General features: G+C 39.7%; 1 protein-coding gene across 1 annotated transcript in view; it reads left to right on the top strand.

The window, feature by feature from the left end:
• Window positions 1–1,865: 1,865 nt before the first annotated feature.
• LOC125029588 (dual serine/threonine and tyrosine protein kinase-like) overlaps window positions 1,866–18,473 on the top strand; it is a 52,017-nt gene continuing 35,409 nt past the window's right edge. Inside the window, exons 1-3 of the mRNA XM_047619563.1 lie at window positions 1,866–1,998; window positions 12,852–13,204; window positions 13,458–13,655. Coding sequence (XP_047475519.1) covers window positions 1,875–1,998; window positions 12,852–13,204; window positions 13,458–13,655 — 675 coding nt within the window. The 5' untranslated portion in view covers window positions 1,866–1,874. The remainder of the gene's footprint in view (window positions 1,999–12,851; window positions 13,205–13,457; window positions 13,656–18,473) is intronic.

Below are 18,473 nucleotides of genomic sequence, written 5' to 3'. Positions count from 1 at the left end.
CCCAGATCCGCCATCTCCTACCACCCAATTGCGTTGACAAGATGCCTATGCAAGGTCATGGAACGAATCATTAATAGTAGGCTAAATCCTTGATATTTATTAGTTAACGATCAGTGCGGCTTCCGAAAAGGATGCCAAACGGACGAATGGACGGAGAAACATAACACTAAGCAGATGTATGATTTTTATCATATTTAGTGGGAGGGAGCAGATGTAGGGCTTAAAGCAGGAGGAGAGAAGTCAGTTTAAGGAAGATTTAGGGGCGTGAGGCGAAGCGGAAAAGTGAAAGCTAGAGGGAGCTAATAATAATGATAATGATGATACCAATAACAATAATTATGATGGTTATTGTAATGATAATGATAATATCAATATTGATGACGATGATGGGGATGAGAATATTAATGATAATTATGATGACAATGATAATAATAATATTAATAAGGGCAATAATAACGACAACAAAATTATAACAATAACAGTAATGATAATGGTAGAGTAATGATTATAATAACTATAATGATAATAGTAATGATGGTAACAATAAAGATACTACTTTTGATATTAATAAAAATAATGATTATGATAATGGTAATAAGAGCAATGATAATAACAATAATAGTAACAATACTAAAAATAATAAGAAGAAAATATTATTATTATTATGATAACAATGATAATAGTAATGGTAATGATAATGACAATGGCAATGACAATGATTATGATAATAAGGAAGAATTATAATAACAATGAGAAAAAAAATAATGATAATAATAATAAGAAGAAGAATGATTATAATAGAAATAGTAATAATAAAAATAATTATAACAATATTAGGTTATTAGATTATGATAGTATTAGCAATATAAGAGGAATAATCATGGTACTAATAGTTATAATAATAGTTAAAGTGGTTATTTAGAACCCGTAATTCATCGTGCGTGTGCGTGTATGTGCGTGCGTGTGTATTATTGATTATCAAATGTTTATATAATGCCACAGGCCAATTAATCCTTGCCCAGTGTGCCTCATGTCAATCAACCAGGCAAAAAATCCTCTACGTCACTATTATTATACCCTGACAGAGAGATAAAGACGACCGTGAGTTTACAAAAACCTCTTCATTATCAAAAGAATTGATAATTCCTTTGTTACTTTTGTCACTGTTTTCGTACGTGTCATAAGAAAAGGTCTCAAATTCAGTCCTCCTTCATTATCTCTTCTGTTATATATATCTTATATATATATATATATATATATATATATATATATATATATATGTATATGTGTGTGTGTGTGTGTGTGTGTGTGTGTGTGTGTGTGTGTGTGTGTGTGTGTGTGTGTGTGTGTGTGTGTGTGTGTGTGTGTGTGTTCTTCACTCTATCTTATTCTTTGCATATTACCATATACTAGATTACTTGAAAATAAAACAGATGTTAAACATTAGCACAAAAGAAAATATTTATCAGAAAACTGTAGGGTGTACCAAGATGAAGTACTTTAATACCCTTTTCTCTCCATTTCTCTCTTTCTGCACAAGTATGAAATTGATGTGGATTGCTTTTCCTACGGTAATAAAACATCGGTTAATATTTCAGACTCAAAGTTGCCAGAATTTTATATAAAACTGTGTATGATAAAAACACAATCTCAAAATTGCGAAACTAAAAGACTCCTTTGTCATAAATACAATCTCACAGTCCAACAAATTACGTAAAATCTTACTCAAGGAAGACATATCCACAGCCAACAAATTATGCAAAAGTCCCCCCTTCGATAAACGAAGCCACTCCAACGTTTTCTACGATCCTCCTCGTATTGGTGGTGTAAGCGCTCTGTTCCTTCAGTCAGTCAGATGTAAACAAACAGTGAAGATGGCAGAGGGATTGGTGGTGGAGTTTCAGAAGTTTAATAAGAACGCCAGACACTTAAAACGCTTGCAGAGGGAAACTTTACAGTCTATTGAAGATGTGGGCTTGTCGGGGAACTTGTCGGAAGGTAAGTTGGTTTAGTTTGTAGAAGTTTTTTTAATAAGTTTTTGAGTGGGGAGGTCTTGTGGGAGTGACGCGGAGGGAGAAACCTGTCAGAAGACCTGGGTGATTTTCTTGTTCTTTTTCTGACGATGAAGTGTTTCGATTGGGTAGGAAGGTGATGAGTGTTCCGGTTCAGAAGGGTGGATGGATTGTTGAATGTGTATTTTGGAGGGAGTGGGTACTTTTGGTAAAAATTGGAAGGGTGAGAGGCGCAGTGGTCGTATGATTCATGGACAGACACTCGGTGTTTGAACTTCTGGAACCGGGTTGATATTTTAGTAAATACAGACAATCCATGTTAATCAATAGGCTTTTAGACTTTATTATGTTGTTTTTAAATAATACTAATTTCATCATTCAGTACTGTATTGGTGATATATATTCTGTTGTGTTCTTTTTTAAGTAAGTGAGTATGTGTAGCACTGCAGTCTTAGCATGTGATGTCATATATATACACAGCATGAGTGGCTTTGTTATTATGTTATTTACATTGTTAAAAAAAAATGGCTCATGATAATAAAAAATAAGTGAGGGATATGATGATGATATAATAATATTAAAAGAATGATTATGCTAAAAACATGTATTACTGATTGTTATGGTTTCTTCAAATGAATCCCTCAGTATGTGTTACCTTGCTCTTACATTGCATCATAGAATCAGATCAATAAATTGTTACAAGCATGAATAGATTATATTGATGATATGCCCCAGTTTACACAGTTCAGCATAAATATCATAGTAAAACATAATGTGGACTATTATAGCTGTGAGGCCTCAGTTTTTGTAGGACTTCAAAACTCACTCCTTCTTCTTGTCTCCTCATATGTCTCTCACAAATGGGCTCAGTGTGTATAGGCTTACTTGTCTACTGAAGTCATGTTATTTCCTGAACATTTAAAGTATCATATTGTATTAGTATGATTTCATTATCTGTAGTATAATGGGGATTCCTTGAATGAACTGCCACAGAAGATATATGAATGAGAAAGAAATTAGATTATGGATCAGCTGCTTCAGGACTGTTGACAAAAATAGTTAGATTGCATCAGTGTACAAAAAAAACATCAAATCAAACATCCTTTGAAAGATTTCTTCATCATCATGAATTGATTATAAAAGTAAAGTATGTAAAACCAATTGTTCTTAAAAAATTCTAAGTGAATATCATACTTAATTGGAATAAGTATTTTACTGTATGATTTCATTTGCATATTGATCCAGCTGATTGAACCATGATTAATTGCTTTTCAGCAGATTATAAACTTAAAGATTATCTTTGGAAATAACCAGTGTTAATTAAGGTTTTCATATTTTCTTATATTAAAAGTCATTACAAAAGAACAAACAAATTTTGCTCTGGCATTTACCTCTATTGATATTGATCCTTTTTCTGTTCAGGGATTATTAGATGTACAGTTTTAGTCTTCTAAATCCCTTCTGCCTGCCTCTCCTCCCAGCAACAAGTAGGCCTAATTTTTCAAGTTTCAACAAGCTAAATTTCAGTCTTTATTGTTTCATAGCAGGGGATCCAAGGGGAAGAGTGGAGAGGATGGCATAGTGGGTATGGCTGGAGCAAATGAGTTAGGCAGAGCTAGATTTATTAACTTAGAATCATTATGCCTCATTCACAACTTATAAAGAGGTAAGAAATCAGCCTAATATCTAGAAACTGTGAGCAACTAGGTTTACTACATCCCATTCACAAGAAAAAGAAGTAGGTCGGTTGCCTACCTTTGGTCATCATTCACAGGAAGGATATTGAGTGACAATATTGATGAAGTTATTTCCAAAGATGATTCTTCTGCATACCTTCATAAATTACTCACAACAGGAAGTGAAAGCTAAATTGTATGCTGATCACTGTACATATAAAAAATTATATTGAAATCTCCTGCATTACAGAAAGAAGAAATAGTTTCCTTTGCTTTTCGGGTAGGTAAAGTTTCCCAACAAATTGAAATTGGTTGCATGATTTGATTTCTTTTTCATCTTTTCAATATTTTTCTGATTCTTCTTTTATGTTTATTTTCTTTGTCTTCTTATCATCTTTTTTTCATCTTCTTTTCTTTGCCTTATCGTTTTTCTTCTTTCTAATTTGGGCTCATCACAAATCGAGTCATTTAAAATGTTTGTTTTGTGTGTGTGTTTTTTTTTTTTTATATAATGCACACATCTAACATATGCTGATGTGATTAAGCATGTTATTTTGATTTACCCATTAAATTAGTTATTGATATTAGATATGTGACAAATTGGGTCACTGTTTGTTTGCTTTGCTATTAAAACACATGGTTTTTAGTGAAATTTCAGCAGCCATATTGAAAATGTAGTGGAGGAAAGGTAGTGAGTACATCAGTTTGCATGGGATATTTTGCAAATATAAGATTACAGCTGTCGACAATTTCTTTACATGTCACTAGGTTGATCTAGAAAGAGAAATACTTAGCTGTTAATTCACTATGTAACAGGTACAGCTCTCTGTGTGTGTGTGTGTGTGTGTGTGTGTGTGTGTGTGTGTGTGTGTGTGTGTGTGTGTGTGTGTGTGTGTGTGTGTGTGTGTGTGTGTGTGTGTGTGTGTGTGTGTGTGTGTGTGTGTGTGTGTGTGTGTGTGTGTGTGTGTGTGTGTGTGTGTGTGTGTGTGTGTGTGTGTGTGTGTGAGAGAGAGCCTTTGTTTATCATGGGTTTTATTGGTTTATCTTGGGTATTATAAGTTATCCTTTGTTTTTCATGGGTTTTATAGGACTTTCCTTGCTTTTATTACATCACAATTATTTAAAATCATTTATTAGTTTATCTTGGTTTTATTGCCATATATTAGTTAGTCTATTGGTTTTCCACGATTTAGCCGTGCTTCATCTTGAGTATTAGCCCTTAGTGGTGAGTTTCTCTCCCTCTCTCATATATTTTTAATAATGATTAAAAATGTTAATGATTGCAGTAGTATTGTTGGTAATTATTGTGATGTTCATTAGTAGGCCTACCAGAAAACTGGACTGCAATGCTGATGCTAGTTAATGTTAACAATGATTGTTTTTTTGATGTGATGATTGTGAAGTTATATTAGCTTTGATATGTTATATTGGTTCATATGCACAGTTGATGTCATTGTCCATTTATTCACATTTTTGTCCGTTTATTTATGCTCACAGATTACAGATTATAACCAGACATGCCTTTCATGTGGTAATATAGAAAGTTTGGAATGTAAAAAAGTTGATTATTTCATTATTATTGTTTTTTTTTTATTGTTATTATTATCATTATTATTATTATTATTATTATTATTATTATTATTGGTGTTGTTTTTGCCTTCATTGTTATAATAATGATAATTGTTATTATTATTATATCAATGTGCATTTCTCTTTTTCTATTTGATTTCTTATTGTTGACACTTATTATCAATGTTATGATTATTATTGATTATTGTTGTTACTATTATTATTGGTAGTAGTATAGTCATTATTGTTTTCATCACCATTATTATTGTTATTTTCTTATTACTATTATTGCCATCATGGTTATGCTACATATTGTTTATAATGTCATTGTTATTATTATCATTATTATTATTATTATTGTTATTATTATTACTATTATTATTTTATTAGTCTATTATTATTATGATAAATGTTGCTATTATTGTTATTGTTGTAGTTGTTACACACAGTAGTAGTACTACTATTATAATTACTATTACTTTTATTATTACTAATGATGATGATGTTTTCTTTTTGTTATTGTTATTGTTATTATTAATAATATTGTTGTTGTTCTTCTTCTTCTTTTAGTATCATTATTTTTATTGTTTTATTATTGTTAATATTATTATTATTATTATTATTATTATTATTATTATTGTCATTATTGTCATCGTTTTTGCTAAGGTTGTTTATTATTATTATTTTTATTATTGGTGTTGGTATTATTATTGTTGTTGTTATTGTTATTATTTTATTATAATTATTGTTATTATTAATACTTTATTATTGTTATCATTATTATTACTGTTATTATTGTTATTATTATTATTATTATTATTATTATTATTGTTGTTGTTATTATTATTATTGTTTTGTTGTTTTGTATTGCTATTATTGTTGTGGTTGTTGTTAATATAATTATTGCTGTTATTATTATTATTATTGTTATTATTATTATTATGTTGTTGTTGTTATGGTTATTATTATTATTATCATTATTATTATTATTGTTATTATTATTATTATTATTATTATTATTATTATTATTGTTGTTGTTATGGTTATTACTAATATTATTATTATTATTGCTATTAGTATTGTCCCTATTATTATTATTGAAGTTACTGTTATTATATTTATTATTGTTATTATTGTCATAAATGTATTTTTTATAATCTTCTTAATATTAATATTTATATTAATATTCTTGTAATTATCATCATTATTGTTATTATTATTATTAATTTTGTTATTATATATAATTGTAATTATTATCATTGTGTCATTATCATCATCACCATCATCATCATCATCCTTATCATTATTAACATCATCAACATCATTATTTATCATCATTATTAACCTTATAGTGAGAATCCTAACTATTAACAGACAGTCATTTTACAGTGATGCATATCTTTGTTGAGAACTCGTGTTCGTGGTAGATTTGATGTTATTATCGTGTAAGGTCTCCTGATATTTCTTAATTCTTGATTTTTTTTTTTTTGCTTCCTTGTTTTTTTGCTATGTCCTAGAGTACTCATCGACGCTGCAGTACGGAAGCAGGTGGCAGTACCAGCATGGTTTCATGTGGGATAGTTGCGTCATTGGTATGGGGGTCAGTTGTAGGTTACCAGGCTACGTTCATGCTTTGCCTCTCTTTTCTCTTTCGCTTTGCCTCTTTGTCTTTTTGTCTTTTCTTCGCTCTCATAAATGCTCCTATGCACGCACACACATGCGTAGGTACGTTTCATTTTTTGTTCTACATTTTTCTTATTTTGCAGTGTGGAATTTCACCCTCAGTAGTGATGAAAATAACTCTTTTATTGAATAAAGGTGCATAAAGGTTTGGCATCGTTAATATTCTCTTAATCGGCCTGCCTCTTGTGCGGCTTGTGTGTGCTTGCCTGTTCGTGCATGCGGGATTGCGCATAATGAATGGGTGCGCGGCTGCGTCTTCCGGTAGTGCCTGGGCGAAAGAACCCATTAGAAGTTAAGAGCTGGACGCGACCGCCGCGTGACCCGACGATCTCCGCTTGACCTTGGCCGGCGTTGGTCAAGGTCCGGCTCTCAGACAGGTCAAGACGTGCCGCGCGCCTCCAGCTCGGGCTTCTCGCGGCCCTCTCGTGACTGGTTCTCGCGCGGCGCCTTTGCTGCAACTCATGCTCTTATAAGTAAGGTCTCGTCACTGGCAACTGAGCTACTTCGTCCTTCACTGAATCAGACTAGGTTACTACTGCGCATATCAAATCGTAGAGACAGATGACTATGTTGACAGGTTGCAATCACTGAGGCGAACCGAACGCTACCCGGTTACACTATTATTCACCGACGTGAGCACACACATTTCAGAGACAAGGACCACCCACCAACAGCCGCTGGGCTGGTGAGATTATTATGCCTTTTGCTTACATTGCCCTCTGGCAATCCGGTCACCACGATAAGCATTCAGCGATAATAAATCGGTTAAGACCGCTCTAAATAGCCGGCACAGACCGGGCCACATGTTTAAAAGGCCAGCCGAAGCTAGTCTTCGCAAACCTCACTGGGCTGAACTGAGCTGCTCAAATTCGTCCGTCCCGCGCATGGCGTCACGCGGCGTAAGGCCTGGGGTTCGACGCTAGTCTTGAGGCCAGTCTTGGGTGGAATAAAGACGCGTAAACGTCTCCCTCTCGCGTTTTCGTTTGCAGGACTGCCTGGCGCGCAAAGCTATAGCATCCGGCAATGCCCCGTGCCTGTGGGTTTATTATTATTATTAGACCTATCATTCCACTACAGGACACACACACACACACACACACACACACACACACACACACACACACACACACACACACACACACACACACACACACACACACACACACACACACATACACATATATACATATATACACGTATATACATATATATACATACACACACATACATACATACATACATACATATATATATATATGTATATGTATGCATATACATATGCATATATATACACACAAATATACATATATATACACATATATACATCACACATACACGCACACACACACACACACACACACACACACACACACACACACACACACACACACACACACACACACACACACACACACATATATATATATATATATATATATATAATATAATATAATATATATGTATATATTTACATATTTATATGGAAGAGCAAAACATTTCATGTGGGAGTAATTATATACAGTATAATAACATACATAGTCGCACATGCACTTATTGGTGGGTGTGGGTATATGTCTGCAAGCTCAACCCATGACTTTCAAGGTCGTCCCACAGCCTCAACCCATGTATGTTTTTTTTTTTTTTTTTTTTTTTGCTAGATAACCTTATGGGCAGCATTAGCATCGGTAAAATAAACTAAGTGTCCGGTGCGCCTAAGTTGGCGGTCCTGGATTGTAGGTTCCAATTTAACCATTGAATGGACACATTGGTCCTGCTACTTGTACCCGATGAGCTGTAGCATGGATCTATTGCAAGGCGGGTTTCAATTTTTTTCTACAATACAGCAAAGCTGGACTTGTCGGGGCCTTTAAGCGCATAGATCGAGTGTTGATGGCTCCCGCTGCGAGTCCATTCCATGTGTTTGTTTCCATGTCCTTTCTCCAAACACAGATCAGCCAAAGGTTATCTGGCAGACCCCATAGTCCTGGGTCTTGGTCTTGGTGAGCGGCCTGCAGTCAGCTTCGGGAAGGCTTGACATTCGTTTTTTCAACGGGCATGGCAGGGAGGGCCAAGGTCATATCATGAGAAATTCCCTTGAACCTCATTAGCAAGATGCTGCTGTCTCTCTTCCTTGCCGGACACGATTTCTAGTCTCCTGGCTGCCGAGCCATGTGGCTTGCATGTAAAGTCTATATCACCGCTTGCGAGATAGTTTTGTTTTGTTCTCGGACAGTCATTGTTGGACTCCTGAGCTGTGCTTCATACTTCATATTTTATAGACCCCACAGTGCTGCAGGGTCGGTCAGTTTGTCAAACACAGTGCCCTGATTAGACATAGCCATGGCAAACGCCAGAACACGCTCGTCCTGTCACAGTCTGTGTAGGAGAAACGGTCTGTGGGATCGCTGAATGGACGGGAGGCATTGAAATGAATCCAGATGGTAACCTGGCTCTCCGCTGATCAGAGTTGCAGAAATTCCTAACAAGGAAGTGCTCCGTCGCTTTTGCTTCATCGCCCGTATCACTGCACCAGGAGCCGACGACCCTCAGTCTGTGGGGTCTTGGCTTGGAGCATCTTTCACGTCAGTTTTTCATACATCAGTAGACGTGTAATTGACACGACGCTTTAGTAATGGAGATGTTGAAAGGCAGTAAGAACATGCTCTTTATTAACCAGAAATGTTTTCGGATGACCCTGTCATCGAATAAGATAGTATAATAGTATCTTAGCAAACTTTTCACTCGCATTATATTTGGAGTGAAATAAATGTAAACGCTCATGAAGAAACAGACACGTCTTATTTTAGTATCAGTGTTTATCGCATGGCACTGAGGTTTCAGCTGCATCAATCCTCTCAGACGATGTTAAAAGACCTGTTATTGGCATGGTTATTTTGTTATGAGTATCTTCCCCTTCCCTTTCCATTTCTTTTATGCATGATATCAAGTGTTGACTTGGTACTTTCATAATTCAGATGTAATTTATAGTATAGTTTTTTTCGCCATGGAAGTTTAGAATTTATTTTCCAAATGATAGATATAATTATTCTGAGCATCGGGTTGAATGAGGCCTCGAGCGTGCCCTCTCCCCTCCTTCCTTTCCCTTTTCCCCTCCTTTCCCTTCTCTCTACGTCCGTCCTCCTCCTTCGTCGGGTTTGTGGCAAGGCCTTAGAAAACCCGTCTTCAAGAGAGCGTGTTAATTCCGGGGACGAAGACGAAGTCACGGGCTGCGAGGATGGGGAGGGGGTAGGACGAAGGGGGGTGGGGGATGCTTGAAAGGAAGGGGGAGGGGGTGAAAGGAGTTCAGTCGTTCTGTCGTTTATTATTATTATTTTTTTTTTTTTCAAGGGTTCTGATATATGGTTATTTAAGTAGTCAATCAGGTTCTGTTCCTGTCTGTGTGTCTGTCTGTCTGTCTTCCTCGATCTCTCTTCTTCGGTCGTTTCGCTTCTCGGATCCGATTTTTTATTCATTCTTGCTTTTTTTTTATGCTTTTTGTTTTGTTTATTTTTCAGTCGTCTATTTTTTCCAGACTTTCAATTTTCGTAATTGAATTTCTTTCTGGTTGTCCGTTTTCAGTCGTTTCAATTTTTTTTCTCTCTTTTTTCTTGTTCTTTTTTTTTTTTTTTTGTACAGTTTTTTCATGTTTTCAGTTGTAAGCTTTTCTTTCTTTTCTTTCTTTCTTTCTTTCTTTCAGCTTCTTGAATACTGAGCTATTATTGAGGCTCTCTGTCGCTCAGTAGTTCAGTAGTTCAGGTTTTCCGTTGTTTATCAGTCATTCGGTTTTAGGCTTTTTCGCGTTCAGTCACTTAGTTTTCAAGGTTCTACAATGTTTATCATTAAGATTTTAAGGTTTTTGGCTGTCTAGTCTCTTCTTCCTCTTCTTCTTCTTCTTATTATTATTATTATTATTATTATTATTATTATTATTATTCCTCTTATTATTATTATTATTATTATTATTATTATTCCTCTTCTTCTTCTTCTTCTTCCTCCTCCTCCTCTTCTTCTTCTTCTTCTTCTTCTTCTTCTTCTTTAGGGTTCACTAGTTCAGTCTTATAGTTTTTTCAGGTTTGGTGCTTTCCGTTGTTTAGCTGTTTTGTTCACTCATTATTCTCTTTTCACTCAGCTTTTCATTGTTTCTGTATTTAGTTTTTCAAGCTTTCGGGAGATTGGATATTTTGTTTCAGAGAGAACGAGAGAGAGAGAGAGAGAGAGAGAGAGAGGTTAATCAAGGTTAATAAAGGTTTAGTTTGATTCCATTTGTTACAATGGATATTCTTGCTGGGACGTACTGTCTGTTTCAATTTGCTTCTAAGTTATCCCCTGAGTGCAAGGAATGGCCGGGGTTGCCATCCACTGGCGGCGAGGGATTTGAACGCAGGAGATTGCTACCGAAGCACCACACAGTACACACACACACACACACACACACACACACACACACACACACACACACACACACACACACACACTCACACACACACACACACACACACACACACACACACACACACACACACACACACACACACACACACACAGAGAGAGAGAGAGAGAGAGAGAGAGAGAGAGAGAGAGAGAGAGAGAGAGAGAGAGAGAGAGAGAGAGAGAGAGAGAGAGAGAGAGAGAGAAAGAGAAAGAGAAAGAGAAAGAGAAAGAGAGAGAGAAGAGAGAAGAGAGAAGAGAGAGAGAGAAGAGAGAAGAGAGAAGAGAGAAGAGAGAAGAGAGAAGAGAGAGAGAGAGAGATGCAAGCAAGATTTCTGTGCAACGTCGGGAAGTAGGGAGATACTAAAGGGCCACAAAGAAAGGTGGATTGTGATCCTGTGTTACTGCGGTCTTTATCGTTTCTGCGTAATTCGGTCATCTGTGGTTGAGTCTAGAAAAAAATATATTAATGCATCTATATATATCTATATCTATTTATCTATACACACACACACATACATACATACATACATACATACATACATACATACATACATACATATACATACATGTTTATGTGTGTGTGTGTGTGTGTGTGTGTGCACATATATATATATACATATATATACATATATATATACATAAAGGTTATGTATGAATAACATATGTATAGGTATTAACGAATGGTTCCCGGTTTCTGAACAGTAGAGTGACAGTACAGCGTAAAAAGGAATGGTGGCGAGGCGGTATGGTCTGAGCCAGACAGACAGACAGACAGACAGACAGATGCATATCATGACAAGAGGCAAATCCACCTTGGTTATAATGGTATTTGCATATATCTCTTTTTTATTTAATCGCGAAGGAAGGACTCGTTCGGACATGTGACGCCTCGCGGTAACTGTGCTGGAAGTAAGCTTGTTATGGACACACGAGTCACGTTGGCGTGTGTAGGTCTGTGTTGTATTTCGTGTGTGTGTGTGTGTGTGTGTGTGTGTGTGTGTGTGTGTGTGTGTGTGTGTGTGTGTGTGTGTGTGTGTGTGAGAGAGAGAGAGAGAGAGAGAGAGAGAGAGAGAGAGAGAGAGAGAGAGAGAGAGAGAGAGAGAGAGAGAGAGAGAGAGAGAGAGAGAGTGAGTGAGTGAGCGAGCGAGCGAACGTATGCGTGCTTGTGTAGGTTTTTATTGATGTAGGTCACACTTCGTTTATGTAAACGGTTTATGTGTGCATGTATGTGTGAATAGAGAGATCAATGAAAAATGGAATAATGCAATGCCACATTGATATCGATAGAGGTCATTGTTCTATGTAGGCTTATGTGCATGTAAAGATGAAGCTTATATTTTATACACATTAGACGTAATTATTATTTTGTTTTTATTTCTGTCGTAATAGTGATACCCTCGGTGTTTCTATTACCACTATTACGACTAACCCTGTGCCATTAGTGGTTGCCTAACCCCCTGCCCGGCTTGCCCGCCCACAGAGCAGGTGGCGGAGATCCGGTTCAGCGAGGTGGAGCTGAGCGAGCTGCGACACGTGCTGGGCGTGCCGCCGTGCATCGTGGTGGGCGGGCAGGACGCGTACGGCAAGGTGCTCGTGGTAACGCGCCTTCTGGCCGAGCAGGTGCTGCCTATCGTGCCCCGCTTGACCCCCGGGCGCGCGTGGCGCCCCGTTCGCCTCAAGCACTCGCACGCCCGTACCGTCTGCCTCGCCCTCCCCGACCATGGCCCGCACGCCGAGGCCGGCTACGAGCTCGTGCACTCCCTCCACGCCCACGCGCGCCCGTGGGGCACCGTGCCGCGCGCCGACGTCGAACTGGACCAGCGAGCCATGCAGGTGGGTAGGCGGTCTATTGAGGACTGACCGTCATTACGTGTTGATTTACAGTATCGGTGCCATAGTAATGCTACGCTGGCAGAGCATTGATTGTGAAATCGCCAGTATTAAGACATGATTACCTAAACTTCACATTACTTAGTCATTATCTTTATTATCCCTTCCCGTCGTTATCGCTATCACCATTACCTGAATCTCCGTCCCTCTATCACGTAGCCCCTAATCGCCGGCCTCCCCCGTTGCCTTGCCACAGGACCCCGTGGTGGGGAGCGCCATGCTGGAGGTGGGCCTCCCGCACCCGTTGCTGAAAGAGGGCGTGCAGGTGGTCATGACGCCCACCGTCCCCCACAATCGCGCCCTCAACACCTCCATCGAGTTCCTGAGGGCGCTGCTGCCCGAGGTGCTGCCCATCATCGTCTACGCCATCTCGCGGGACGACCTCTCCGACGCCGTGAGTGTTCGCTTCCTTTATGCGTTGCTGTTTGGTGTGGAGGTTCGCGAGGCTCCGTTATGTCTGTGGGGCGATTTGTTATGGGTGAGTGGATATGTGGTGTGACTTTATCCAGTTTTGTCTGGTCTTATTGGAATGCGTTGGTAACATTCATACGATGTTAAGCCTGAATTGATGTATTCCTCCGACGTTCTCTCTCTCTGTTCCCTGTCAGATTTCTGTCTGTCAGTCTGTCTGTCTGTCAATCCATTAGCTTTGTATCTATTTCTATTTTTGTTTCTTTCTATCTTGGCTTATGCAACGTAATGCCATCTCGCAACAAGGCGTATGTGCGTAGTCGAGTCGCACGTTTTGTCGTCAAATGAAATGGGGTCCTCGCTTGCACGAGTAAGAATGGGAGGTCAGAGAGCCGTAGGAAAGGGGGAAACGGTAGCAAAAAACAGCCCTTGTTATCGGATACGCTCAAAACAAGGCTTTGATATGCCGACGTGGACGTCTAGGTGAGGCCCTGTTCTCCTCCCCTTCTTTCGCTGACCTTTCTTCCTCTCCTTTGTTCTCGTTGGTCTTTCATTGCCGGTGACCTTTCTTTTTTATGTTCTCTTTCGTTGGCTTTTCTCTATCCCATCTTTTCTCGTTGACCTTTTTTTTCCCCTTTTCTAGCCTTCCTTCCCGACATGCGCACGTTTCACCACCGTTTATTGTATTGCTTGTCAGACTCCACTTGTCGTTTGGATTCGTTCCGTTGCGTACGAGTATTTTGCGTAAGCTCTTGATACCGACTGCGTATTTTCCTTTTCGTTTCGTCGGTTTTGTGTAACGACACTTTGAGCACTTTCCTTGGCTTAAAGGGAAAGGAAGAGGTGGTAAACAGTGAGAGTCAAAAAGATAAAAAAGGATGTAGAGAGAGAAAATTTCTTTGCAGAACCACTTAGACGACATGAGATACGAGGGAGGAAGTAAATAACGGAATGAATATTTAAGGGGAATTTTATCTCAGGAATCACGGCGCCCTATTATCGACATAGTTACGATTCCAATGTCCAATCAAGGGGTTCCATGTAGTCCTACCCTGGTGGGGAGTGGGGGGTGGGGGGGTAGGTGAAGGACCTCCATGCATATGCGATTAGATATCTTAGCGGGTTATGTAAGTCGAGGGAAAGGGAAGGGGAGGAGGAGGAGGAGGAGGAGGAGGAGGAGGAGGAGGAGGAGGAGGAGGAGGAGGAGGAGGAGGAGGAGCAAGAGGAGGGGAGAAGGAGGAGGAGGGGAGAAGGAGGAGGAGAAGGAGGAGGAGAAGGAGGAGGAGAAGGAGGAGGAGGAGGAGGAGGAGGAGGAGGAGGAGGAGGAGGAGGAGGAGGAGGAGGAGAATGAACAAAGGGAGGAGAAGAAGGAGGCAGGAGAGGGAGAGGGAGGGAATAGACACAAAGAAATGAGGGAGAGACGAGCATGACCTCCGACGAAGGACAAGAAGCCATAGGCAAGAGAGGAGAAGAGGGGGTGAAGGAGAAGAGAAGAGGGAGAGGGAGAGGAAGAACGGTGCTAAGTGATGGAGAAGAAAGGAGAAGGGCTTTGCTTTAAAAAAAAAAAAAAAAAAAAAAAAAAAAAAAAAAGGAAAATGGAAGAAGAAAATGAGGGAAAAAGAAATGGAGACAGACAGAGGGTGACAAAGAGAGAAAAGTGAAGAGAAGGCGGAAGAGGGAAATGGATGGGGGATGAGACCGGAAGGGTGAGAGAGGACGTGGCGAGTAGGCAACAATTATAGGCCTACTTGGAAGAGCCGTGCAGGTTACCTGTGTGGAGTCGCGTTTTTTTTTTTTTTTTTTTTTTTTTTTTTTTTTTTTTTGGGGGGGGGGGGGGGGGTTCTGGTGTCGGGAAGGGAGCTTTATGCAGGGGCAAAGCAGAAAAAGGGTGAGGAAGGGGTGTGGGAGCGGAAGGGGATTGTGAAGATGGTGACGACGAGGAGGAGAAGAAGAAGAAGAAGAAGAAGAAGAAGAAAGTGGAGGAAGAGGAGGAGGAGGAGGAGGATATATGGATTGGACAACGAGTAGACGGCTATGTGAATCGACTGTGCGACTTTTAGTCTGTGATGGCTTGAAAAGTTCCACGGATGGAAGTTAAAGATATATTGTTACTGATGCAGCGTATTTAAACAGGCACCCAAACATTTATTGAGATAAGCTAGTTTACTAAATAATGAAAAGTGTCCGAGAACCAATGTCTGTGTGTGTGTGTGTGTGTGTGTGTGTGTGTGTGTGTGTGTGTGTGTGTGTGTGTGCGCGCGCGCGCGAGTGCGTATGCGTATCACAGATATACAGATTTTCCTGTCCAGTCAACTTGTTTTTGTGTATCTCAAATGACAGCCACAAAGATCTGCCTCGTCCTGTTGATAACATCGTGTGTTTTGTTTTGATAATAGAATTTGCTTGTTTTTACCTATTGGTACATATCGGCGAAAATTAAGATTAAGTACAAAATAACGAAGAAATATGACGTAATGGTTGGAATATGTGGCAATAAAAAATCGTACTCAGATTAAACATATGTCGCTTAATTGTTTGTCAGCTGACCTCATGGATAAACAATGGCAGCCGCGGACCCAAGTTCTAAATACAGTTACCAGCGGATTTCAGCGCTCGGAGAGGAAATGACGAGTGTTATCACAGCAGCCGGTGATGGGGAAACGGCGGCGAGGGAGATAATATTTGTGGTGTGTGATGCTGTCATCGTTTCGCTGATGTCAGTGGCACACGAAAGCGAATTTTAAGTGCGGGAAGGCGGGCGACGGACGGAGATAAATGTCAGGCTTGCACGCACGCACAATCGTTGCATTTCCATGCACGCCGACGCTGAAACACATATGAATATGCGTTTGAAGATGGGGAAGTGTGGGCTACACACACACACACACACACACACACACACACACACACACACACACACACACACACACACACACACACACACACACATATATATATATGCAAGTATCAGTATATTTACAGCCCACACTTCCTTATCTAAAGCCTTCGTCCGTTGACCGCCTTCCCGCACTTGAAATTCGCTTCCGTGTGCCACTGGCATAATCGAAACTATGACAGCATCACACACCGCAAAAATGATCTCACTCACCGCCGTTTTGCACCACCGGCTGCCGTGATATATATATATGTGTGTGTGCGTGTGCGTTTGCGTATATATATATATATATATATATATATATATGTGTGTGTGTGTGTGTGTGTGTGTGTGTGTGTGTGTGTGTGTGTGTGTGTGTGTATTAGTGTTTTTGACGTTACCGGCCATTCGGGTCAGGCTGTATCTGCTGCCGCCATTGCTGATGTCATGTATGTACATATTGATGATATAGATTATTGATAGGAAAAAAAGATAAAGCCATAATAGCATCAGTAACATGAAACGAGGCGCCCCCAGAACGTTCTTTGACCGCTTTACCCACCCTTCTAAAACAACAACAAATTCGAAATAGGCGCGGAGAAGACTGTATGGGGTGTTGAAAAAAGGCCAGCGCACCTCATATCAGGTTAGTAAGCTCAACGTGCTCCTGGCACGCCATCCCTCTTGCAGTCTGGCATTAGCACCTGAGAGCTCTTCTATAGGAAGATAATCTTCGTGATTCTCGTGTCGGATTACGAATGGACAAGAGCAGCCGTTCCCGAGCTCTCCCAGCGCACAGCACCCGTCGGCAGATCTTTGAACGGATTACCCCTTCTGCTGCGATATTTTCGGAGTTGGAGCGTTCGTAGCAAGCAGAATGTGGTGCTCGTACAAAGGAAGTGGTGGTTGAATGGTACGAGTCGTTATCATCGTGAAGACAGGTCGTATTTCGTTGATTGTTGATGGTGGAACTCTAAAGGGAGTTTGACCTGTCATCAGCACCATCGCGGCGCTAAGCAGGTGATGTGACGTGATCTCGCCCTCCGTGTCATTCACAGTGCAACATTGCATTATGATATTCGTTTACATTCAGGAAGACAAACTCAAAATCATCTTTAAGGAAGGTAATAAGAACTGAATGCATATTCACATCAGATTAGGGAAGGATAAAGAAACAGGTCAGTGAGTGATCTGGAATGCCATGCACAACTTGACAGTTATATTTAATCTATTTAATCTGTCTTATGAATGATCTCATTTGGATAAGTAAAATGAAAATGTAATGTGGTAGATCAATTATTATTGTCAACTATAACACACACACACACACACACACACACACACACACACACACACACACACACACACACACACACACACACACATATATATATATATATATATATATATATATATATATATATATATATATATGTATATATATATTTGTATATGTATGTATGCATATATGTACATATAGAAATATAGATTGGTATAGATAAAGAGGCATATATGTGTATAGATACATATATCTGTGTATAGATAAATAAATGGATGGACGTGCAAGAAAAAATAGGATTAGGCGGCCTGTCTCGCTCATTGCCGTTGCCGGGTCCTGCGTCGCCTGCACCCTGGGTAATCCTTCAGCGCCGGGGCCTCGCATGGTTTCGTTCTCGCTGACCTGGGGACTGTTTGCCACGGCGGTTGAGGGGCAGTTACGGCGTCGTCGGGGGCGTCGGGCTGTCTGTCTTGGGGCGGGGGGGGGGGGGGGGGGTCGCGAGGTCGGTGTCGGGGGGTTGATGTGCCGGAGATGAAGGTCGGGGAGTCGGTGTCGGGGAGGTCGGTATGTTTAGCCCATTTTAGAGGCAAAATAGGATAATCTGAGCCTGATATGCAGATATGCCTGTAGATGTGGCATTTCTCAGT

Source organism: Penaeus chinensis, chromosome 10 (genome assembly GCF_019202785.1).
Source record: "Penaeus chinensis breed Huanghai No. 1 chromosome 10, ASM1920278v2, whole genome shotgun sequence".
Classification (NCBI taxonomy): domain Eukaryota; kingdom Metazoa; phylum Arthropoda; class Malacostraca; order Decapoda; family Penaeidae; genus Penaeus; species Penaeus chinensis.
Note: the sequence above shows the minus strand (reverse complement) of the source record. Positions and strands in the feature narration are given on the sequence as shown.